The sequence below is a fragment of the Podarcis melisellensis genome (assembly GCF_964234715.1).
Source record: "Podarcis melisellensis genome assembly, chromosome: 5".
Classification (NCBI taxonomy): Eukaryota; Metazoa; Chordata; class Lepidosauria; order Squamata; family Lacertidae; genus Podarcis; species Podarcis melisellensis.
Window position 1 is genome coordinate 80,382,777 of NC_138537.1, and position 24,371 is coordinate 80,407,147.

At 43.2% G+C, this 24,371-nt stretch overlaps 1 protein-coding gene across 2 annotated transcripts in view; it reads right to left on the minus strand.

The window, feature by feature from the left end:
* ANXA11 (annexin A11) overlaps positions 1 to 24,371 on the minus strand; it is a 34,398-nt gene that overhangs the window by 6,226 nt on the left and 3,801 nt on the right. The window contains exons 1-10 of one of the 2 annotated variants that reach the window (XM_081913716.1): positions 23,419 to 23,611; positions 11,299 to 11,359; positions 10,541 to 10,653; positions 8,438 to 8,845; positions 7,993 to 8,080; positions 5,912 to 6,006; positions 4,433 to 4,546; positions 3,020 to 3,110; positions 1,508 to 1,587; positions 471 to 527 (exon numbers count right to left, since the gene is read on the minus strand). In XM_081913716.1, coding sequence (XP_081769842.1) covers positions 471 to 527; positions 1,508 to 1,587; positions 3,020 to 3,110; positions 4,433 to 4,546; positions 5,912 to 6,006; positions 7,993 to 8,080; positions 8,438 to 8,845; positions 10,541 to 10,653; positions 11,299 to 11,350 — 1,098 coding nt within the window. In that variant the 5' untranslated portion in view covers positions 11,351 to 11,359; positions 23,419 to 23,611. Of the gene's footprint in view, positions 1 to 470; positions 528 to 1,507; positions 1,588 to 3,019; positions 3,111 to 4,432; positions 4,547 to 5,911; positions 6,007 to 7,992; positions 8,081 to 8,437; positions 8,846 to 10,540; positions 10,654 to 11,298; positions 11,360 to 23,418; positions 23,612 to 24,371 lie in introns of those variants that run through there. The other variant, XM_081913715.1, reaches the window with a different exon arrangement.

A 24,371-nucleotide genomic window follows, 5' to 3' on the forward strand; every position in this document is an offset into this window, starting at 1 on the left:
TCCTTCTTCCATACAATTTGAAATAAACAAAAAAATTCACCACATGATGAACCAAAAGGAGAAAGTTGCACATTTCAGGGAAATTATTGCTGCAGCACCAATTCATTTAGTAAATAGTTCCAAAAATGGAATAGGGTGCAGGTAAATTTGAGAAGGGTTTTAAAAATGTAGAGCTGAGGGAAAGCAATATCAATCCCCCCCCCTTTTTTTCAAAAACAGGAGCTGTGGGGGCAGGAGGAATATTTTTTTAAAGCAAATTGTTTTCAGGGTAACTTCCACGCTAGAAATGAGGCCAGAGGAGAAACATGCCAGGTTGTTGGGGAGTACACACGGCCTCAAGTTTTAGATTTCATTAAAGCAGGAGATGTTTAAAGGAAACCAAGAGTCTGCTCAATGCAGCAGCCATCTGGCTGGGCCCTTAAAGAGAAATCAGTGTGGAACATAAACTAGACAAGACTCCTCATACCAACCTGAGCATCGCTTTGGACAGCCGCCATGTTGACATTGGTACTTTCATCTCTGTTTCCCTGAAATAATTACCAAGTCAGTCAAAAGATGAAACACTGCTTTCGAAACGCTGTAACTGATGTTAGTCTAATGAGGTTGTTAGTCCAGCAAAAAGCAAGCCAAATAGTTTAAAGTATGCTTTGTTCTATTTGCTCGTTAAACATGCGTATTTGTTTCATGATGCTTCCCATTTAATATTGCAACACATTAAGGTTAAATGGGACAGACAAATTCTCACTAGTCTGTTTATTTTCAAACATAATCACTATTAACTTGATATCCAAGATCTGATAATTTAAGATTATTTGGTAAAATATAGATGGACAACAGTTTTCAGAGATTTACATACATTACGTTTAAGATAACATTTTGAACCAAACTAAGTAAATGATTTCATGATTCAAGAGGTTCCAAATATTTGTTAAAATAAGCTTTCTGTGAAAAGCTGTGGAACAAAAGGTCAGGCTTTAAAATGCAACAATGGGGGTGGGGTCTGTTATATAACCTCATTGCCTGAGCCATGGTAAATAAAAAACTATTCTGTATTTTGGAAATGTCAGAAAGTGGGAGGAGACAATGTAAATGGTAGGGAAGTTTTAATGTTTTAATTGAGGAGGGAGAACTGTTTGATTAGGGGGAAGAAACTTGCAATATACAATTCCATTAACTCCAATGCTGTTCGTCTTGAATTATATCACATCATAGGGAACCAACATCCAGTACCACAGCCAGGATGTTCTGTGCCCTACATTAGAGGCAAGAAGGCATAACCTCTTCACACTGGCTCAAAAACATAAAGGTGATCTCCAGTCGTAGTCATACTCATGAGTAGAACCACGGAAAGGAATGGACTCAAAATATGCCTGACAACAGATATCACCCCAATACCTCTGTGAATTTTACTTCAGTGGATGAATGTAAATCTTAGGAGAACTTGGGTTACGTATAAATTACACCAACACCAACACAGGACAATCGGGTGCAAGGATCTTGTGCATACCTGAGACAGTGAGATTAAAAGCCTCTGGAAGTGTCCAGATGTGTCGTTTCTGATGGCTTCTTCCAAAGTTTTCTTATGCTCTGTGAGAAATACAAAGGAAACTCGTTTTGTAAATGGTCCGTGTTTATTTCATTATAAGGATCACCAGGCATGGGAGGAAAGAGAAGGGAGGAAAGGAAGAGATAATTCTTATCTATTTTTTTATAACACACCGCAAGGACATCTGCTTGGGGGAGAGGATTCACATTCCACTCTTTTATACTCCAGCCAAAATATCAAGGGGGAAAAAAGATGAAAAGGGAAATTTTACACTAAAAGTAGTTCGTGTAAATAGCCCCATTTTGGTTTGACCTACTAGCCAAAGGGAATATTTATGGCAGCCCACTTCCATCCCTCAAGCTGGGCTTCCAAAGATACTAACAAATCCTACTTTGAGAAACCATCATCCGTTTCTTCCTTTGAATTTGCCATGGGTGGGAAAGGGGTGATTGGTGCTTTTTCTGTCTCTCACACTGGGACTTTGCAAGGTAATTCAGCAGTGATTTGATGATGTCTCTGCCCCCTTCAAAACATGTGGGAACGGGAGTAAGCACACCAGGGGCAAGCAGATTTATGGAGCACTGTTAGTGGGGCAGGGAGAGGGAACTCTCGGTTTTATTCCCAGAAAGTAAAACTAGGACATCTAAATCAGGGCAAACTTTGGATACCATAAGCTCAGCTGGCGGATCAAACACACGATAGGATTCTATACAGCACAAACAAGGAACCAAGAACTGTCAAGAAAACCCTTAAAATTATGTGTTTTAAACAAATGAAACCCTAGATAATGTAGTGTGTTTCAGAAGTTGCTGGCCTATAATTTCCATCGTCCCAAACCATTGACCATGCCAGCTGATGTTAGTCCTTTATGAATTTGCAAGCTGATCCAGCATATGCTTTCTTGGAGACGACGTCTCAACAACTTTACTTATTCTTAAGCAACTGTGTGCAGGATTGCTGCCTTATGTGTCCACTTAGAAGCACGTACCGTTGAACTAAATGGGTCTTAATCCTAGAAAAAGCAGGTACAGACTGCAGTCTTTGTGGTGCATCAAGTCTACAGAGCACTTTGCAATCACACAAAATACAGAGGCGGGCAAGGAGAACAAAAAGAGACACACCTTGTTCAGCTCTAGGAACAGTTAGCAATGTACTATTGCCCTAAGTGGCTCTTTCTGCACAAACAACTGCCTGAAAAAGGGTGAACCTTCATGAACTCCAGTTTGCCCTTGCATGAGAGTAAATTGTCTTCTCCCTTCTAAATTCGACAGCCCCACCCAACAAACCAACAAAGCTCAAATCTGTAAGCAAAGCAGCAGCTTATGCACTGAACAGCCTTCGACCTCAATGTCCAAAATGCAATTCCTCCTACAAATGTTTCTGCTCAACTGAACCCCGTCATCTTTAAAGGTATTGGGGTGGCCTTTCTTCTATCAGAACAGCAGAAGTTGCAGAGTTGAGAGGAAAACTCACCCGCTTTGTAGGCCCGACTGATTTCCCGAATGTGCTCATTGCTGCGAGATGCCAAGATTTCTATCAGGCAGGCTTCATCCGTGCCAGCTCCCTAAGAAAAGGAAAAGACACTCAAGCTCACCACTGGGCAGAAGCATTTGTCTCCTGGGTTCTGCCCTCTTTTAAGGCTAAGAGAGTGCCAGGCTTATTGGCATGACTCTTATTTCTAGGCCTCACGTGGACTGAGTGTACTCTTACTAGGTCTGCAATGTTTAATCCATTGCTCAGTTTGATTACTTTATTTTTTGATAGACTTAACTGGTCTACAGATAAAGTGTTATTATTGAATGTGCTTTTAAGAATGACAGATGACAAAGACCACCTAAAAAGAGGTGTCCTCTCACATGTGACAGGAGCGCATCACACAAAGGACAAATGACTATTATTGCGGGGTTTTTTCCATATGTGCACTTCAGTGGACTGCTGGATGCCAGCACGGGCTGAGCAATGACACAGGTGTAGAGGGCAGGAACTGCAAACATTGCAACAGAGCTCTCAGTTTCTTCAGTTAGATTAAACTGCAAGTGCTGTGCAGTCCCCTCCTCCAAGAATTATACAAAGGGAGAGGAGAGTTGCTTTTGATACCGGTATACTGTAGTCCCATCACACTGTAGATGGCTCTTTAAATAGAAAGATAAGCAGAAGTCTCTGGATTCAGTAGCATAATAAAAACTGATGCTGCAAGGGTCGGGTGGAGGGGGAGACAGGATAGGAATTCACGCATGCAAATCCAGAATGGTGGGTTTTGGGGACTGAAACCGGGAAAGGGGGGGGTGGAGTTTGGGAATCCAAAGGGGACATAATTATAATTTGTTCTGTTTTTATTCTGTTTTGTTATTGGTATGAAAATTGGGAAATTCGTGGAAGGGAATATTGGTCGATCTTAGAAAAATGTTTTAAGAATGAGTATTGATATATAAGTATTGATGTTTAAGTTTGGATAAGGCAAAATTGGTTTTTAAAATGAACTAAATTTAATGAAAATAAGGTTAGCAAAAATAAATTGAGGAAATGGACTAAACAGAAAAAGTAAAATAATAATATGTTAAAATAAATTATTGAGTTAAGGTTGAGAAATAAGTAATAAGGATTTGCTGAGCTAACAATTTAAATTGGAATACAAGAAGTGGAGGTGTGAGGAGGTCTGAGAAATAAGGTAAAGGAAAATAAGTAATTGAAATTTTATGTGTTTTTATTTTTGTATGTTTGTTATTTTTTGTTTATTTTTGTTTTTATTTTATTATTGAAAATGCTAATAAACATTTAATTAAAAAAAACCAGAATGGTGGGTTTTGAAGCAGGAGAAAGATGACGCGTCAAATAAAGAATTTAGGGAGGCAAGAATTATGTAACAACAATTTAAACCATACAGACCTTGATGGCTTCTTTTATCTCATAAACATCAAACTGGACAGGAGTCTTCATCATTGCCAAGATTGTCCTCTCAAAGTTGCCGGAAAGCTCAGACTTCAGGTCCTTGATCAAATCCTGGGTTTTTTTAAGTGAAAAAACAACACCACATTTAGTGAGTTTTTTAAAGGATGAGAAACAAAAGGAGGTTTATGGCAAAGCTTCCTATTCAAGGCATACTAATGATCTGAATCTCTTTTCTTGCAATATCACAGACTTCAGAAAAGTTCAGTAATATATGTGAAGTTATTAATATAGCACAATCAGTGTCAACTGCACTTTACTGAGTAACATAAGGAAGGGTAAAGGTAAGAGTTCTGCCCAAAGGAGTTTACAAACTAAATTTCTACCAGAGCAGAGGACAAATGTAACTGTGTGAATATTTGCAGCCACACAAATTTTAGGTTTTATTTCAGCCGAATATGGCAATGAACCATAGTAGCCAGATCATTAACGTAATTTAAACGCCGCTCTTATGTCCACGATATGCTGAGAGCAACTTCACAGCATAAGAAATATAGAAAAAGCAAATGAACACATTATAAACACTGTCATAAACTAAAAAGCAGCAACCCAGGAACATAATACTTATTTTATTTATTAAATAAATAATTTGTTCAAAAGGGTCATGGTGCCGTTTAAAAATTAAGCAAGCACAAAGCTGGCAAAATTATTCCTTAGAAAAATGTGTGTTGTTATTTTGTTACATAAAACTTGGTAATCTTAAGATGATGATGAAGATAATTGTCCATTAGCAAAAATGCAGAACTCTGATGCAAAGGTTTTTAAGAGTGGCTGACCAGTAAAAGCTGATGATATGAAAAGAGTGTGTTTGAGGAATACTAAAGTCATCCTGCTGAAAACTGCAAGATATTACCAGACTTATTTTGTACCTCTTATTCGTTGGGGTGTCAAGATATTTAAAGTCTCTTTCATTATTTTGTTGCCCAAATCATTCACCGTCGTCATTCCGATAATGTGACAACCCCTTGTCCTTAAATCCCTCCTATGGCTTCCTGTCCATTCTCAGATCCAGCTGCCTTGATCTGCCATTCTCAGATCCTACATACAACCCCCCTCCATGGCCTTGTCCCTTATCTCTCTGCATTCCTGCCTGTGATGTTTGTTTGTCCAGCTCCACCATCCTTATCCATTTCAAGGCCTCCCCCAAAAGACTCCTTCTCCCTGAACTGTGCTGCAGGCCTAAAACTGCCTCCCAGACCACCTGCACAAATGCCACCCCCCTTTAAATCCATTCTCAAACCCTGCCCTTTCCGTTTAACCCTTGGCACAAAATCCTAGGCCTCTGGCGACTTCAGCATGAAGCTAAGCCAAAGAACATACAAACTAGACCGACTGCACATGACTTCCATGTTTAGCTCTGCCTCCACTTCCTTCCTCTGTTGCAATAATCAAAGAATAATTTCATGGTGGTGAACTTACCTTTCCATAAGCTGTTTTGAAAGAGAGCAGAATCTGCTGGCGTTGCTTGTTCGAGCGACTTCCCAGACAATCAATGATTGCCTGCTCGTCGGTTCCTGAAAATATACAGAATCAAGTGTTTAGCGCAGCCTCTTCCACCGTCGTAGTACTTTCTGATCAACCCACTTCAGCAGAATCTAACCCAGCATTTGATAATCAGAAAAGGCCAACTTTTAAAACCAAGTGTATTCTCTCCTGCCACCCTATACATTGCATGGCATCGCTTGTTCAAATGCATATTTGAATCTGCAGCAGTCAAGAGTAACTCTATGGAATGGCTCAGTTGGTAGAGCATGAGACTCTTAATCTCAGGGTTGTGGGTTTGAGTGCCACACTGGGCAAAAGATTCCTGCAATGCAGGGAGCTGGATTATTGGAATAGGTGATTCTCATAGTCCCTTCCATCTCTAGGATTCTGTGATTCTATATTCTGTTGTACTTTTGGCAGCAAAACCTGACAGATGAGCTAAGTCTGTATGACATTACGGGGTATTCGCACACATTCCAATATATTTTTTTTTTTTAAAAAGAAATCCAAATATTTAAATTTCTGAGGGAAGGGACAGTTGTGCATTTGGTTTGGACTGAAGTCATACACGTTTTGCATAGACTAGGAATGGAGAGATTTAAGTTGGGAGAAAAAAAGCAGGACAGAATTCGGCAGGAAAGGAAAGAGAAATATTGTAAAACGCTGAAAAATGTTTCACAAAAAGCAAAGAAGCTAAAAGCAACTTTTGAGGTCTTCCAACCTTGAGGAAAAGATCAAATGCCAGAAAGGAATGGAAATCTGGGCGTTGCAATCAGAATGAGCAACTACGGAAAACTTGAGTGCAGCAACAGATGCCCCTTCTATCTTTGCACAGTAGGCTCCATTCCAGCCATGCAAAAGTCTGATGTCTATACACAGCCCTCTCTATCCAGGCAGGACCACATTCCCTCCAGGCACAGAGCAGGACCGGAAAGGGGGGTGGCTTGGGGAGAGTGTTGGGGGGTCCCCAGCCCTGCCCTCAAGGTTAGCAAGCAAGCTCCACAAAATCCCTCTTATGTTTTCTAGTTGGAAGAGGAGGTGGACATTAAACTTGTTCCTTCCAGCTTGTAAAGGTATATCTGAGTGACTGACTTTGCAAAGCAAGGATGGGAAGCCAGATCTGGACGGCTGGCTTTATTGTTTATTCCACCACACACACACAAACCCCTTGACCTGCCCCATACCTAAAGTTCAATAGGACATCTGGTGTAGGGCAGATGGGTTGCAGCCTTGCTGAAACAACCTTAAGTGTGAGGGGAGCCTACTGGATCTGACCAGTGGCTGACCAGTTGCCTTTGCGAAACCCACAAGCAGGACTCAAGCACAAGTGCACTCTCACCTCCTGTTTCCAGCAACTGCAAATCAGAAGCACGGCTGCTTCCATCAGGGAGAGTAGTCATGAACAGTCTTTCCTCCATGAGAGGAGATAGGTTAGCAATCCTCCAATATCTCAAGGGCTGCCACATGGAAGATGTTTCCTCCATCTCTGGAGGGTGGGACCCGAACCAATGGATTCAAGTTACAAGGAGGAGAATCCGACTAAACACTAGGAAGAATTTTCTGATCCTGTTCAACAATGGAACAGACTCCTTCAGAAGGTGGTGGACTCTCCATCCTTGGAGGTTTATAAGAAGAGGTTGGATGGCCATCTGTCACGGATGCTTTAGCTGAGATTCCTGCATTGCAGGGGGTCAGACTAGACGACCCTCTTCCATTTTTCCATTTCTATGATTCTATGTGTACTTGGGCATACATCTGTTGGCTCACAGAATTTCCGAATCCCTGGTACAGAGAACACAGACCCATGGCCAGTGTCACAGGCTGTGTTCCAAGGGCAACACTCAGAATTGCTTTCACCTTACCCAGGACACAGAGGTAACCTGCAACGTTTTGCAAAGCAGTACCCAAACTATCCCTGAACGTGCAAGAAGCAAAAGGGTGGGACAAATCATTACATGAAGGACATCATTACATGAAGAAAAAGCACCCAGCTTTTGAGTGCAAGCACTACTCACCAAACCCTTTCATGGCTTTCCTCAACACCTCTGCGTCCCTCAGAGGGTCAAAGGATGGAGCATCACGGACTGTGCCTCGGTTTCCAGACTGCATTGTCCAAAGAAGAATGGGGGGGGGGGGAGCTATCAACCAACGCTTACTACTTCGCCTGCCTGCCACTGTCCCTTACAACAGATCAATTCCAGTCCTTCGCCCACCACTCAACGTGGCAAACGCATACCCAGAAACCATGGCTGGTGGAAAGTGTTGGGGTAAGGGTCGAGCATCCTCCCCATGACCACCTTGTCAACCGCCAATCAAACTCCCTCCCGTCACTTTTTAGCATTCGACAGCATCTGGGGCACACAGATGCAACATGTGCCATCAAACGCCTATTTTTTGCACTTTTCCTATTATACACTGGAAGAAAAGGAAGCTCAATAATTTAAGAAGAGGTTCTCTTACTGCTCCGGGAGTAATGGTGGGCACTGTTGGTCCTGGGTAAGATGGCATAGAAGGATTAACAGCTGGGCCAGAAGGGTAACTTGGCATAGGCTGCTGGTGCCCTGGCGGCGGCACTGGCTGCTGCCCAGGATATGGCTGTTGCCCAGGATACGGCTGGGGCTGCTGTCCTGCTCCTGGCATGGGGCCACCTGGATACCCTGGATAAGATGGCATTCCTGTTGGCGGGTTTCCTCCTGGCGCTGGCGGGTACATTCCGTAAGACGGCTGCTGTCCTTGAGGAGGTTGCCCAAAGCCTCCAGGAGCTTGTCCAAACCCTCCTGGGGGAACCGGGGGGTAGCCACCGGGGACTGGAGGGTACATGCTCTGCGGCACGTTGGCGCCACCAAACGTTCCCGACATGTTGGAAGCCTGAACAATCAAATGCACAAAGTTAGCACATGTGTCTCAAATAGCACGTAACATTTCTGTAACACTTTGAATGTTGAGAGCACTCTATGAACATCTTTACAACCACCATCTAAATAGGCCAGTATTATTACAGATAGGAAGCCACAAGATAGGAGGTTGCTTAAGACCTCTGGGGTTCACTAGATTTGAGCTTGGGGCTTCTTGGCAAGACCGCCCAGCTACTTGTCCACTGTGCTACTCTTGTCTGAAGGAGTGTCTCCACCCCATCATCCAGCCCGGACGCTGAGGTCCAGTGCCGAGGGCCTTCTGGTGGTTCCCTCGCTGTGAGAAGTGAGGTTACAGGGAACCAGGCAGAGGGCCTTCTTGGTAGTGGCGCCTGCCCTGTGGAATGCCCTCCCAGCAGATGTCAAGGTAATAAACAACTATTTTACTTTTAAAAGACAACTGAAGGCAGCCCTGTTTAGGGAGGTTTTTAATATATGACGCTGTATTGTTTTTAATATTTGGTTGGAAGCCATCCAGAGTGGCTGGGGAAACCCAGCCAGATGGGCAGGGTATAAATAATAAATAATAAATTATCATCATCATCATCATCATCATCTGTGTGATGCTCCACATCAATCCAAACTATTAACAGGGTCATCTTTTTGAACAGGCTAGAAGAGCTCCCTAGGTCCCAGAGTCTAGACTACTAATGAGCTTGTGTACTCCATGCTCCTCCACCAGCACAGTGGCAGAGATGAATTTGGAATCCTTCGCTTCTGGTTTTGATTAACCACAGTTTGCCATGTTACCATGGTAACCCAAACTGTGGTTAGTCTTAACTATGCTTAGTGGAAACAAGGTAACTTCACACCATAGTTTACAAATCTGTCTTGTTTTCTCTACCTACAGTTGAAACTAACCTCAGTTTAGAATTTGAACAACAAGCTGCACTGCAGTTAATCAGAAAAAGCTTATGATAGTGAAGGTAGGTTCGTTCGTAGAACATTGAACCATGGCATAGAAATTTTTATTTTATATTTTCTACCCTGTATATTTTATGTTCTGCATTTCATCTATGTAAGCATATGCTAATGTCCAATACTTTGCACATGCAAAGTATCCATTTCCTCCTCAATAATATGGGGTTTTTATTGGCATATAAACAGGGTTTTACCATTCTGTATCATTTGCCTGCTTGAGATATGGGCTTATGCAAATATCTCATTTGCCATGTTAAACAGAATTGGGGATGTGGAGCACCCTGTTACACACTGTGCTTCACAGAACTGTAGAATCATAAATTTGGAAGGGACCCCGAGGGCCATCTAGACCAACTCCCTGAAATGCAATAATCTGAACTCATGGTCCCTCATCCAGTTTGAAACCATATGGGACCCTGCTTAGCTTTACAAATGTGCTAACAGTATTCTTGCTGCAACCACCAGGAGGAGCTTCAGAGAATACTTTTGCAAACATAATCTGTCTGTTACAGCTTTTACCACTGAAGAAATAAAGGACAGATATGGAAAGAAGACAAGGGGAAGAGACGTTGAATGTAACTTTATAACTGCTGTAAACCACTATGAGGCCCTTCCTTGAAAAGCAGGATCTAAATATATTAAAAGAAGGCAAAAATTCAGGCAGCAGAATTTCACAGCTGGCTTTAGCGGAAACAGGACGATCTACCAAATTCCAACTGAAATTACTCACCATGCCTGACATATAATCTGGATTAAACTGGTTGGCGTAGCTTCCAACATTTTCTAGCCCAATTGGAGGAGGATTTGCAGGAGGATAGCTGGGAGCGCCCCAGGGGTTGCCACCTGAAATATTAAAAAATAAAAATACACAAGAGCTACAGAACAGTTGTATATCTGTTTGTTAGCATATGGATTTCTATGGCAGAATTTTCACTGTAATGGCCACTAGCAAAAGCAGGCCGGCTTTGATGCAGTTCCGTTTTGCTCTGTTCTCCATCCCTGGACCAGCAGATGTTGCAACATAAAGCAGCAGGTTCTCTGAAAGCTATGCTAAAACCATGCATGCATTTCAAAGGCTAACGAACAGCCGTCAAATAGATAATCATCTGTTTGCAAAACATGCAGCGTATATATAACAGACACTAGAGCAAAGTACATGGCAGGAGGAACGGTCTCTCCCTTCCTTCTAACAATGTAAGAGAGAACAGGTGACAACAGCAGGGAATGTAAACTATATCTTCATAGGAAGCTATATGCAGCTGCTGCATACAAGAGTCAGACCAGTGGTCTATCGGCCACAGTTCTGTCTACTCTGACTGGCAACAGCTCTCCCAGGCCTCTTGAGCTCTACAAACTGGAGATCCCTTCAACTGAACATGCTGGTGACTGAATCCAAGGTTATTTGCACTACTCCTCTTGTCTGCACCCTTCTCTTATCCAATTCCTGCCAGGCTACTATGACTCCTAAATGAAATACAGTAAGCTTACCTGGAGCAGCAGGTGGATAACCACCGGCAGGAGGATACCCGGGATAACTCATTCTGCAGGACTGCAAAAAGAAGAAGAACAATGATTTAATACACTGCAAAGTGTTAATTACATATTTTATTTATATCAGTTGGTAGAGCATGAGGCTCTTAATCTTAAGGTCATAGGTTCAAGCCCCACATTGGGCAAAATATTCCTGTATTGCAGAGGGTTGGACTAGATGGCTCCCATGGTCTCTTCCAACTCTACAATTCTATGATTCTATATTCTGAATATCAGTCACTGGGAAGAAGGCAGTTGTGCTCAGATCCTGCTTGCGGTTTCCGAAAAGGCATCTGGTTTGCCACTTTGAGAACAGGGTGCTGGCCTATCTGAGCCACTGGCCTGATCCTGCAGGCCCTTCGTACATTCTTACATATGCAACACACAGCAGCTTAAAACTAAAGCAGCTGGGATTGTTTTGAACTTTTGGGATTTTACCATCAAATTTTAGCTTCGTTTTGCCTTTCTTCCACGAAGCTCTGCCCATCCTCACCCATTATCCTCAAAATCATTCTCTGTAGTAGGTTACACTGAGAGATGGCAAGTGGCTCAAAGTAGGAATTGTGGCCAAATGAAGAGTCTTTTTGTCAAATTCTAGCCACTACGCAACTATTTCTCATTACATCGTGTTGTGCATTTTTATAGTTTTGATGCCACTATCAATGAGATGAATTGTAACCTCATGATCCTGGCAATCTCAGGAGATCCTGCCATCCAAAACTGTATGAGATCTAGATTTAGGAAAGCGCAGAGCACTGTAGCTACGGAACTTTTTCATATGATTGCAATCACAGGTAAAATAAGGACACTTTAGTGGTTTTTCATCCTCAGGTTGGAAACTGATGCACCTATTTAATGACACAGCTGCAGATGTGTACTTATTAATCTCAGAATCAGAGAACTGTAGAACTGGAAGGTACACCAAAGGTCATCTAGTCTAACCCCTGCAATGCATGTTCAGACAGTGAACATCATGCATCATGTTCACAAAGTGGGGAACCAGCAGCCAATCAAATGCAAGTGATATGCTGCACGTGTATGCTGGAAGCACATTTTTTCCTTAACTGCACATATAAAACGCTTTAAATATGCATGTTGCAGATTAAATTTCTAAAGCAGGTCCTGTTTTTCTTCAGCTTCCCTGCCCTCCATCCCCCCACTTAAATAATACTCCCAGGGTGGTTCCCCCAGAATCAGGCTGTTAGACAAGCTCTCCTGTGCACAAGCAGTTCTTTCTCCCTAGTAAAAACATGAAGCCACTTCCTTTATTTTAAGGTACATTTATAACTTCTACTTTTCAAAGGTTTTCAAATGAGAGCTAACAAGACCTCAAACACATTACTTTAGCGTGAAACATAGCTAACTGAAAATACTGTACATCAATGGAACCTAGTATTACTTTTTAGTAACAACCAGTAAAAAGAAGGGAGCCTTCTCCAGATGTGGCACACAAACATCTGCCCCATTACGAACAAATCCAGGAGAGCAAGTTTTTGATGTTATACTTAGATCCCTCTGCCTCTAGAACTGTAAAGCTCTTTTAAAAAAAAATACAGCCATAATAGGCTCATTCATTCCTACCAGCCACACCAAATGCCAGCAAGTAAAGAGGGAACAAGGGGCACAAGTAAAGAACTGTGCTGGGAGGCAACACAACTCGGCAGGCAGAGAAGCTTGTTGATTTAGCTGCCTCCCCGAGGTTGGAATTCACTTCGTCCGTCTGAAGCCAAAGCGCACGTTGCTATGCCAACTTTCCCACCCTGCGCTACCTGCAGCAACTATGGCGATACTGTGGGACCACATTCCAGTTAGAACTGTGCTAACCAGAAGCTGCACATGGATAATTTCAGAGGCGTTATGAACTAGTGAAACTGGTAAAACACTTATGTTATTCCTATTTTACACACAGATGGAAGATGAAAGAGATTTAGAGGGAAATGGCAGTGCTGGGGAGGTGCGCCACATGGTCTTTCCTAAAGTTTGAAATTCCTTTAGAATTGCCTTATTTTTGCAATTAACTGGGAATGGAATTAAAATGGCTGTTTCACACAGCACTTTCTGAAACTATGATATCCAGCAATGCCCCTGCCCATGACGAGAATAGTTTTACATAGGTGTTACAGAACTAAGGGCTCATTCACTCTTCTGCTGCTTGCCCCCAGGGATAACTTTACTGGTAAATCAGAGCCAACATCAATTTTCTCCGGATTGATGTTTGCTCCAATTCACTGCTGAAAAGTGGGGAATTTGGGGGGGGGAGGGGGACTGTGGGGCAAAGGCAAAACTGCTTGGACTCATGCGCAGGAAGCACAAGACAAGCCTGAATAGCTCAGTTGGCTGATAATGTGAAGATTGCAGGTTTGATCCCCACATGGGACAGCTGCATATTCTTGCATTAGAGGGGGTTGAACTAGATGATCCTCAGGGTCCCTTCTAACGCTAGCATTCTTTGATTCTATAAGCGGAAAACATCTCAGACCCTCTCATCTGAACTGTATGGTTTTATTTAACCAAGGTGCACTGTTACAAATGCACTGGCACCAACCATGGTTAATACTGAAAAGGAGGGTCAGCAAACTTTTTCAGCCGTGGGCCGGTCCACTGTCCCTCAGACCTTGTGGGGGACCAGACTATATTTGGGGGGGGGTGAATGAATTCCTATGCCCCACAAATAACCCAGAGATGCATTTTAAATAAAAGCACACATTCTACTCATGTAAAAACACCAGGCAGGCCCCACAAATAACCCAGAGATGCATTTTAAATAAAAGGAGACAATCTACTTATGTAAAAACACGCTGGTTCCCAGACCGTCTGCAGGCTGGATTTAGAAGGCAATTGGGCTGGATCTGGCCCCCGGGCCTTAGTTTGCCTACCCATGCCCTAATCTCTTATAGCACATTGCATGCAGTGCAGACCAAAAGGGAAAAAAATAGTGTTAACATGCCTCCTTCCTCCTCCTCCAGCCTAATGCAACAGATCACAGATTCAATAACATCAATCCACAAACCATTGTGACTGACCAGTCAAGCCAAATGTAGCCCACTAGCAACCTATTAAGGCCTGCCAGGTATTTAACACCCCCCTCCCCATTTTTGCAGTTCTAGGAAGGTAGGAAAACCATGAGGCCTCACTGAGTCCTCACTGGGCTGCCATTCAGAGCCAGAGGGTTGAATCTGATTTGGTGGGGGGCAAAGCCACACAGATCTATGTAAACCGACCACCAGATAATTTGCAGCCTACTATCAGTGTGGGAGGAAACATTGGGAACAAAAGCAAGAGGAAAATAGCCAGTCCTCAACAACAGGATGTTGTACTGGAATTTTTAAGCCTCATGCAAGTTTCCAAGGGAAGTTTCCACCCATAGCAAGTTAGAGGGAGTTAAGAGAAATGGGGAGCTGAACCACTCAATTTCCCTCTTCCTTCACCAATTTCCCCAAGACTGAACGAAACAGGGGAGTGTGCCACTGCAACGCAAACTAAGGATGCTAGATACAACTTATTACTACTACCAGCCAGCACAACTCAAGGCACAATTAAGCACAACACACCCTACTGAACGACCATGGATGATGGACCACCAAGTGGCTCAACAAACCTTTAAAAAGAGGAGAGCAGTGAAGCCTCTGGCAGGTCACGGTGAGCTGTGTGAGGCTTGGCTAGTCAGTAGTTGCGCAGGCCTGTAATTAACAGTCGGATTTCCACCATTAAAACACCAGGAACTGAAATTGCTTTGGTTTTGCTTCTAGATTTCTCAAGTTTCCTACTTAACAATCTGAAAGCTCCTTAGGGAGAAATTCCTTATGGTGTCAGACTCATTCTGCTGTATCTTAGATTCCATGGCCTTTCAACCTTCCCCCCCCCCACGACATCCTGCATCTGAAAGAGCGACTCACTCGATCAGGTGAGCTCTAGCCTACTAAAACTTACGCCACAATAACTGTTGCCTTTAAAGCTCTTAGTTGTGATTTTGCTCCTCAGAAAGTTGCGAGTTCGATTCCTGCATCGCAAGAGGTGGGTGGGACTAGATGACCCTTGGGGGTCCCCCTCCAACTCTTCCTAGTCTATAAGCACAGTTTAAAACCAAAGTTCTTATACTGTGACATTCTAAAAACCTTTCGGAGGTTCTTCCCATCTTAATTTGTTTTGATTTTTAAAGTTATAATAAACTGTTGCAAGGGGGAAATAGAACAGGCATAGCCAAACTCCAGCCCTACAGATGTTTGGGACTACAATTCCCATCATCCCTGACCACTGGTCCTATTAGCTAGGGAAGATGGGAATTGTAGTCCCAAACATCTGGAGGGCTGGAGTTTGGCTATGCCTGACTTAGATTAAACTAACTAAAACTGGAGAATGGAAAGGAAGGAATGGCAGTTGTTCATTCAATCAGGTGCATAAATAGCCGCTTGCCGGTAACAAGTAAGAACTGGTTCCAGGAGACAAGCCAAGGAAATATGCACAGCACACACAGCCCATCTAGGCATAAGTGCTGACAGACTAGTCAACTCTGTTGCTAGCAGCAGTTGTGGGCTCATCAGCAAAGCTATCCGTAAATGCAAACCAGGGAACCTGACACCTTGAAACTGTGGCTTTTAATTTTTTTTTTTAAAGCCCTGGCTCTCAGTTTGTAGAGATGAACACTTGCTTCTACACTTGGACCTTTGAGTGCAGCTGGGGCACTGCTCCTACCCAATTTTCTGGTACCACCAAGTGTTTAGAGTGTCGCTATAATCCCCGTAATATTTGCACAATGCCCTTCCCTATGGGAAAGGCAGAAGCAACTGATCAGAAGCAATTCATTTCCTGCTTCCTTTTTTCAGCCCCTTTTAAAACCAGGCCCTTCCTCCTTCCTTATTTGATGTATTTTTAAATGACTCAGACTTCGCTCTGTGGCAAGAGCCCTACAATTCGCAAGTTCCTGGTTATCTCCCAGTTGCCATCAACCCTGCAGCAGAGCTGTTCTTATCTGCAGCCTGAGTAAATCCTACCAAAGGCTTGCTATGTGGTTCACTGCCACTGTTATTACCGCAACTGCGCAACAAGAACAATACCGGGAGCACCGTGGAGATCCCTGGGATGTGATGGAATCCTGTGTTGCCTGGATTCCCCATTCAAACCGAGGTCGCGAACAAAGTCCACTCCATAGTCCATTCCGGCTGTCGTAAAAGAGGTAAACATGTTGCGCACCTGCACCCTGTCACCTGCCTCAACTGCAAGTACGCTCCCACCAGGTGCAGGATGCAATAAGCAGTGTTAGAAACTCAGATATACCAGCTAATCGCCAAATGGCACCTTAAACCCAGGTTACGGTTGCCACAACGGAATGTGTAGGTGTCTTCTCCCCCCCCCCCGGTGGAATTTGTTGTTGTTGTTGTTGTTGTTGTTGTTGTTGTTGTTGTTGTTGTTGTTGTTATCTTTCACTTTTATACCGCTTTATATTTTAAAGGGGAAAAAATCTCAGAGCGATTCACAACACATTAAAACACCATAAAAAACAAATCCAAGCCTCAAGGAAAATATTTCAGATCCTTCTCTAAGTGACATTTTGCTTTCCCTGTATTTATTTAGCTGCTCAATCTACAGAGCTGCACCATAGCAGAAGAACTATTGGAAGCCAGTGGGGTGTAGCGGTTAGAGTGTCGGACTGAGTTCAGGGTTCAAATCCCCATTCAGTTATGAAGCTCACTGGGTGACCTTTGCCCAGCCATAGCCTCTTAAACTAGCTCCAGGGTAACTGTAGGGATTAACTGAGGAGGGGGGTGAACCATGTACCCCTTGGAGGAAAAGGTGGGATAAAAATGCTATAAGCTTAGGAGGTAGATGGCTGTTATCAATCCAGCCAGTGCACCAAAACAGAAACACTTAAGCACTAGAAGAGTTTGGATTGGGATTTGATATCCCGCTTTATCACTACCCAAAGGAGTCTCAAAGTGGCCAACAATCTTCTTTCCCTTCCTCCCCCACAACAAACACTCTGTGGGGTGAGTGGGGCTGAGAGACTTCAAAGAAGTTTGACAGGCCCAAGGTCACCCAGCAGCTGTATGTGGAGGAGCAGAGACACGAACCCAGTCCCCCAGATTATGAGTCTACCACTCTTAACCACTACACCACACTGGCTCTCTTTACTACAACAATCTTGAGAGTTAGATCCACCAATATGCCGAACCTGACTAGCATCCTCTTTCCTCCTCATGCAAATCCCACAGCCTTCCATGTACAGGCGCAAGTGAAATTCTGAATGACAAGGAGGGAGGTGACATCATGTTGTTTCCTGGTTTGCAAGCATGCACAGGCTGTGGAGTGCGCTCTCTCTCTCTCTCTCTCTCTCTCTCTCTCTGGTACCGTACCTGCATTGGGTAATATGTTATCAAAGTATCTTAAACAAACAACCCCAAACTCACCAAAGGGCCCCCGGAACCAACTCCGGAAAACAGTATCAGATGGGACTCTGGTGGTATTTTGCAATCCCAGCTAGCAGCCTTACCCCACCAGCAGCAGAATTTGGAAAGAGTAAACAACTTGCATTACAAAGGTATTACAAAGGCAGACAATATCAATTTGCAAAGAATATGGGGGGCGGGGCGTTGTTTTTTTTAAAAAAAAAACCCATCAACTTCTCAGCATGGCAGTAACTCAAACATCCTCTGAAAGTAAAGAGAGAAGAGGGAAATGTTTGTTACGATAACTTGCAGATGGAATGTGCTTTTCCTGCCTTACAATTCTGTAAAAAAAATATATGCTGCCCACTTAATTGGAACTACTTTTAGTCAATCACTGGTATGCTTTTAAGCTAACCTGGTAACTGATTATATTTTGCAATACATGAAACAAACCTGAAAAATAGATAGTGGTTTTCCTAGAGAAATTTACTCTCAGCTCCTACTGCCATTATTTTAAAGCAATCCCTAGAGCATGTGCTCTGCTTGCTCCCTTAAAAATATAAGTGCAGATGACACAATATTGACAAAGGGCAAGTACAAATACACAGAGCAGGAGGACAAGCTACGCAAATACAGGAAGAACTATTAGAACATCTTGCATTTGGCGTGGTCTGTTCATACACACTCTACAGCTTTCCTCCTCCTCCATGCAGTTTCAAACAAGACAAGCCCCTGTAGCCAACCAGCCAACTCTGCATTCAGCTGTCAGCTGAGAAATATTCAGGCCCACCCAAAGGAGAAAATTATATTTAGGAGTTGCAGAGCCAGGCAAGCAACTTTGGATAGGAACCACCCAGCTGAACCAGCTGAACAAGGAATAAACCGAACATGTGGGGTCACCCTGTTGAACACCATCCATAGCACAGCCTAATGTAATATTTTGACATTGCAGCTGTAAGTGTGGGCCTAGGTCACAAAAGTGAAGTTTAAATTGAAAGAACTCCACCAAGTTCAGTGGCATGCGACATAAAACTGAAGTGCTTTTGCTTAGTTTCTGAATGAAGTTGAAGCTGCCTCTTTCATGTTCTCCATTTGAAAACAATGGGTTTTTCCAGGCAGCCAGGGGCACTCACACCACAAATTTTCTAATCCATCATATCCTGTTCTTGAGCTACAAATGTTAGCACCTAAGAATGATGGCCACACATTAGAAGCAGAGCTATTTTTCTAGGGAAAAAGAGGTGCTGGAACTCAACATGAACGCCTCTTGTTCTCTTATCAAGGAAATGGTGCCCACCTGAAAGGTGCCAGAACTGAGTTCCGAAGAGTCCTGGCTGAAAAAAAGCCCTGCCTTTAAGCTTGAGAAAGATCCAACTGTATCACACAGAAACCTTAAAAGTCACAGGAGACGCCTTTGTAACATATTATATATTAGTTTGTGACTCTTGACTAATCCAAGGAAGCACTGTCTCCTGCAGCCTCGAACTCTGCTTTATGACATGCCTGTTATGAGTGATAAGGCAGCAATTCTTTTTATCAGCATTTCCTTTGGGTGCATTTGACCTTTCCAAGAGGCAACTATTTAAACAGACCCAATCCAGCTAACACAGAGAGGTTTTCTTATGTGAGACACTTGCGCTGCTCCTGCAAGTTGCTGTCAATCATGGACAAAAGAAAACGGTTGAAACATCTGTAAATGAATACTCTGGTTTATGTGGCTTTTGCAAACTGACTGAATCAAGAAATGGTTTGGAGCTCTACATGTATTGTTTCAATGGTTTAAGAACTATTTATCAGATTGAAACCTCATAGCTATCACCAGAAAGTTGTTGCTAGATTGCAAATGATATTCTGAAGTGTTGCCCGTGAATTACTAATCTAGAAGTTGCAGGGCGGTTTTTTAAATTAAAGTGTTGCACGTTTCAGGATTTCACTGGAATAGAGCACCACCTTCTGCAATTCTACTCTTAATTCACAGGAAACCCAGACGAAACCTTGTCTGATCAGATACTTCTCAGACTTCTCAATGTCCTGTGGCATTTGAAAGTTCTAATCCATTTCCATCTCAGCAATTCATTTTCCTGCGCTGAAAGATTAGAGATGTGGTCAAAAATATCACCAAGGGAGCTACATCTCTACATCCATTCCACATGCTGAGACACTGTATATATAACCAAACCCAACGTGTGCCATAATTTGGCTGAAGTACTTTGATCAATTGAAGAGAGAACGGAGACTTGCATGCTGTGAGGAACTGAAATATTCCGAGGCATCTTAAATACCCAAAGGGAAAGTAGTCTTTTGAAACTCTGGGGGAAACCCAAGGAGTTTTCCTCAAAGTAAAACTTCCTCACAACTACAGAAGAATGCTATGGGCCTCACTAATAAGTATTAGCGCACCAAATTATATTGAACTATATAAACAGTAACAAAGAATTACCCGGAACCATTTGCCGCTGCATATGCCTATTAGATTTAATAGTGACCAGTGTACCAACGGCAAGATGATCATCCCCCAAATGCATTTTAAATTATACCTTTCCCAATGAAATATCTAAAGTTTACAAGGTAGTAGATCCTCCCACAGTATTCAGAGCAAGGCAGATTATATTATGCTTGCTGTTCTTTTGAAAGTTTCCTGGACTCCTGATGCCACACTCCATCATAAGACTCTTGTTAGATCCAGATGTGTGTGACTTGAACACCAGCCAATAAAATAAAATAAAATCCTGTTCCTCATCCCATTGCCTTGCATTATTTTGTACCATCTAGTCATCTAGTGGTGCTTAGCTCAAAAGCTTGCATAATAATGAATGATGTGACTTAACTGGTTGTTTTAATGAAGGTACTGGCCCAATATGATTTTTTTCCTGTGAGTCAACATAACTACTTTTACCCATTTTTAAAAAGCATTGTAGCAGTTAACATGCTGATTTTTTTTTAAAGGCACCAGATTAATTTTTCATTACTTTAGCAGTTTCATTTAATCTTTTAAAATAAATAATAAAAGAGAATACTTCTCCCCAAAAGGAAAGTAGGTCATGAGTGGGATTTATAAATTTACATCAGAAAACAATTAAAGAGTGAATCACAGGACTCTGGCAAATACACGGCTGAATGAACTTCTTTAAATTGGACAGCCGAGGCATATTTATATAGCCCAAAGAAGCACAAAGTTTCTCAATTTATATGTGAGAACTTGCTTGCTGAAGGATAAATAAGGTCTTTCCCTCAAAGCCTGCAGTGTAAATAGAGGCCTACAGTTTTTACAACCATGGGGTTTTGGGTTTGTTTTTTTTACCTAGCAGCATTAATAAAGCCACTGTTTCTATACTGCAGAGTTCCCCTGTTTAGTTTTCGTACAGATGATTGTAGGATTTCATGCCATGCCCACCAATATAAATATACATTTGGGTCAGGGGGTGGAGTGGTGCTCCATGGAACCAGTAGGGCAGAAGCCAAGGGAGACAAGAAGTGAATATAGCCAGAGTCGGCCTTGGATCTGATGAAAGTACAACAGCAGGCAGGTGAAGGCTGGCTGAGGGGGGTGCAATGGATCCCAGCCTTCACTGGGGCAGGATGAGACCTTTTCAATATGTAAAGGTAAAGGTAAAGGTACCCCTGCCCGTACGGGCCAGTCTTGACAGACTCTGGGGTTGTGCGCCCATCTCACTTAAGAGGCCAGGGGCCAGCGCTGTCCGAAGACACTTCCGGGTCACGTGGCCAGCATGACATCGCTGCTCTGGCGAGCCAGAGCCGCACACGGAAACGCCGTTTACCTTCCCGCTGGTAAGCGGTCCCTATTTATCTACTTGCACCCGGAGGTGCTTTCGAACTGCTAGGTTGGCAGGCGCTGGGACCGAGCAGCGGGAGCGCACCCCGCAGCAGGGATTCGAACCGCCGACCTTTCGATCAGCAAGTCCTAGGCGCTGAGGCTTTAACCCACAGCGCCACCTGTAGGATGCAGAAATTAGTTACCAGACGATGTTGTGATGGCTACCACCTTACACAGCTCTCAAAGGGGCTTAACATGCTGGATCAGGTCAATGCCCATCTAGCAGTGGCATAGCATGGGTAGCCAGCGCCCGGGGCTGTGCAGAGGGGCAGGGATGGGTGGGAGGGAAATGGACGGAGTACGTATGTGCATTCAACTGCCTAACAGCGTCCGTGTCACCCAGGAGATTGCCGCCGCAGAGATAAGAGTCATTCCGTTGTCTGGAGAGGTTACTTCCTGCTTCATATGGAGAAGCCGTTTTCAACGGAGCCCAGCAACAGAAGCATGCAGCAATATTGAAGCAGCACCAGGTGCTGAAATTTTGCACCTGGGGCAACCGCCCCTGCTCCATGTTCATGGCCACCACTGCCTTCTGTGAGAGCAAAGCTTGCATTTTAACGTAGGCAAAGTCACGGAGGATGAGGGTGTCAATGGCAACTAGCCATGGTGGCTCCCTATATATGATGCAGTGCAGACTGCTCCGAGCCCCAGCCATGCTATTTTCAAGGATACTCCATACCACTCCCAGCTTCCCACTCGTTTTCCTTTTCCTCCGTATCAGTCAGCATTATGCGGTCAATGAGAATTAATCCGTTTCGGGTTCCCGCCCCCCTCCATTTTTTTGCTGAAGGTTTTTAAAGTACTACTGTAAATACTGGTGTTCCCAGTGCTATTCTTATAGAAAAAAAGAGGTGCTGGAACTCACCATAAACACCTCCCTTGTTCTCTAAGAATGGCAATGGCGCCCACCTGAGAGGTGGCGGCACTGAGTTCCGGTGATTTCCAGCTAAAAAAGCCCAGGGAGGAGGGGTTTCTGAATTCTGCTGCCTTCCCCTTTTGAGTTCCATCTACTGTACATAAGGACTGACGCTCAGGGAACTAAGCTTACTATTTAAGATATAAAATATATTACGATACAGCTAAAAAGGCAAGCTTCTATTACTACTTTCCTTTTAAAACCACACTGGTACCTTAAGGCTAATCTTTTTGTAGGCAAATGCTATATTTAGAGTAGCAGCTCCCTCTCAACTTGGTTTCGAAAGATTGGAATTGCATATGATCATACATACCATGCTGCCAGATCACATTAATTCTCTCTCTTACTTACTTCTTAGATTGCCACTGGGTTCAAATCAAGCAAACTATAAGCACAAGCAAAGTCTCAGTCACCAAACCATAGTTTGGCCATTATGTAGTAACCAAACCAGAGTGCCCCTCTAATGCTTTCCAGAATTTTCTCTATAGGGGAAGGTTCCTCAGTAGATTGATCCATCCAAAAAGGTTTCCAGAAGGTATGAAATTTGAAAACCATTAATTTAAACTGTATCCCAGGAATAGCAAATCTATATTTTCAGGGTCTGCACTATAGTAACTTGGGAGCCAAAGTATATTTTGCCATACAAACTGACCTTTCTGCACAGATGGCAAGGAAGTTGGTGTCATCTTAAGGGCTTCGAAACTCTACAGAATTAGATTTACAATCCAGATTTAACCTAAAGTGTTGGATTCGCTCTTTTGGCAACCATTTTCTTACAAGCCAAAAGCACAGGCAAACTTTCTGGCACATCTTGATTTTGTTAGAGCTTCCAGGGACAATTATTTCAAAAGCTTGTTCCAGCCCAAGGGACACCAGTTGGTCATCTACACTGATCTTCAACACCTGAAGTCTTTCCCCATTACTTTAACAAACCTCTTCCATACCTCCCTCGTCCTCCTCCAAATCCCATCCACTGTATGTACATCCTTCTTGAACTGGGGTGGTAAGAAAGTTCATGAGAAGAGCTCCCATCAGCAGTGGAATTCCTGGCCAGTTCCTGCAGCGCTTGTCCCGTTTTAAGAAGCTGCACTGTGCTGGCTGGGCTCGATGGGAGATGTGATCCCATAAAAATGCAGGGCACCCAGTTAGGGAAGGTTGCCACACACTGTGCTGGGCTGTTATGGTTTCCATGACAGCCAGCAGTGATGTCACAAGTCAATTATTCTAGAAGGAAAGCAGAAACTGCTACTGAGCACTTAAAGCTGTAATGCACAAAGAAACATGTGGGAGTTAATGAGGAAGAAAGGGCAATGAAACAAAGCAGCCCTTGGTTAATGAAGTTTTCTTCCCGCATCCCTCTTCCTGAAATTCGGAGGCCTACAACAATAAAACCTGTCCAGTGTGCTTGAGTTCACAATCAAACAATTCTCTGCCTGATCATTGATTTGATGTACAGAATTTAATGCATTTACGCTAGGTGCAACTCAAGGTTTTCTTGTACAGGTCACACTGAAATGAAGAGGACTTGCATGAGCACAGTCATTTCAATGGGTTGTTTGCAGTTCAACCTCCTGCTAGACTGCAGCCAGTGTTTATTAATTTGTGTGCATGTGGATTTTGGGTCCATAAAAATCCCCAAACAAACTTGGGCTGCTTCTTCTCTCTCACAACCACTCTATGAGGCAAGATAGGCTCAGGATAATAAAGGATAGCTGCCCACCACTGCATGAAACCCTCCCCTCCAAAAAATTTCATTCTCTGGCCTGATTTACTAGCGAAGAGTTATGTTTCTGCATATATTTTTATACGAAACTTAGTGGTCATAATTAATACAACCTATTGGCTATTCAATACAACAAAATGTACATTCCTATTTTGGCTATTCAATACAACAAAA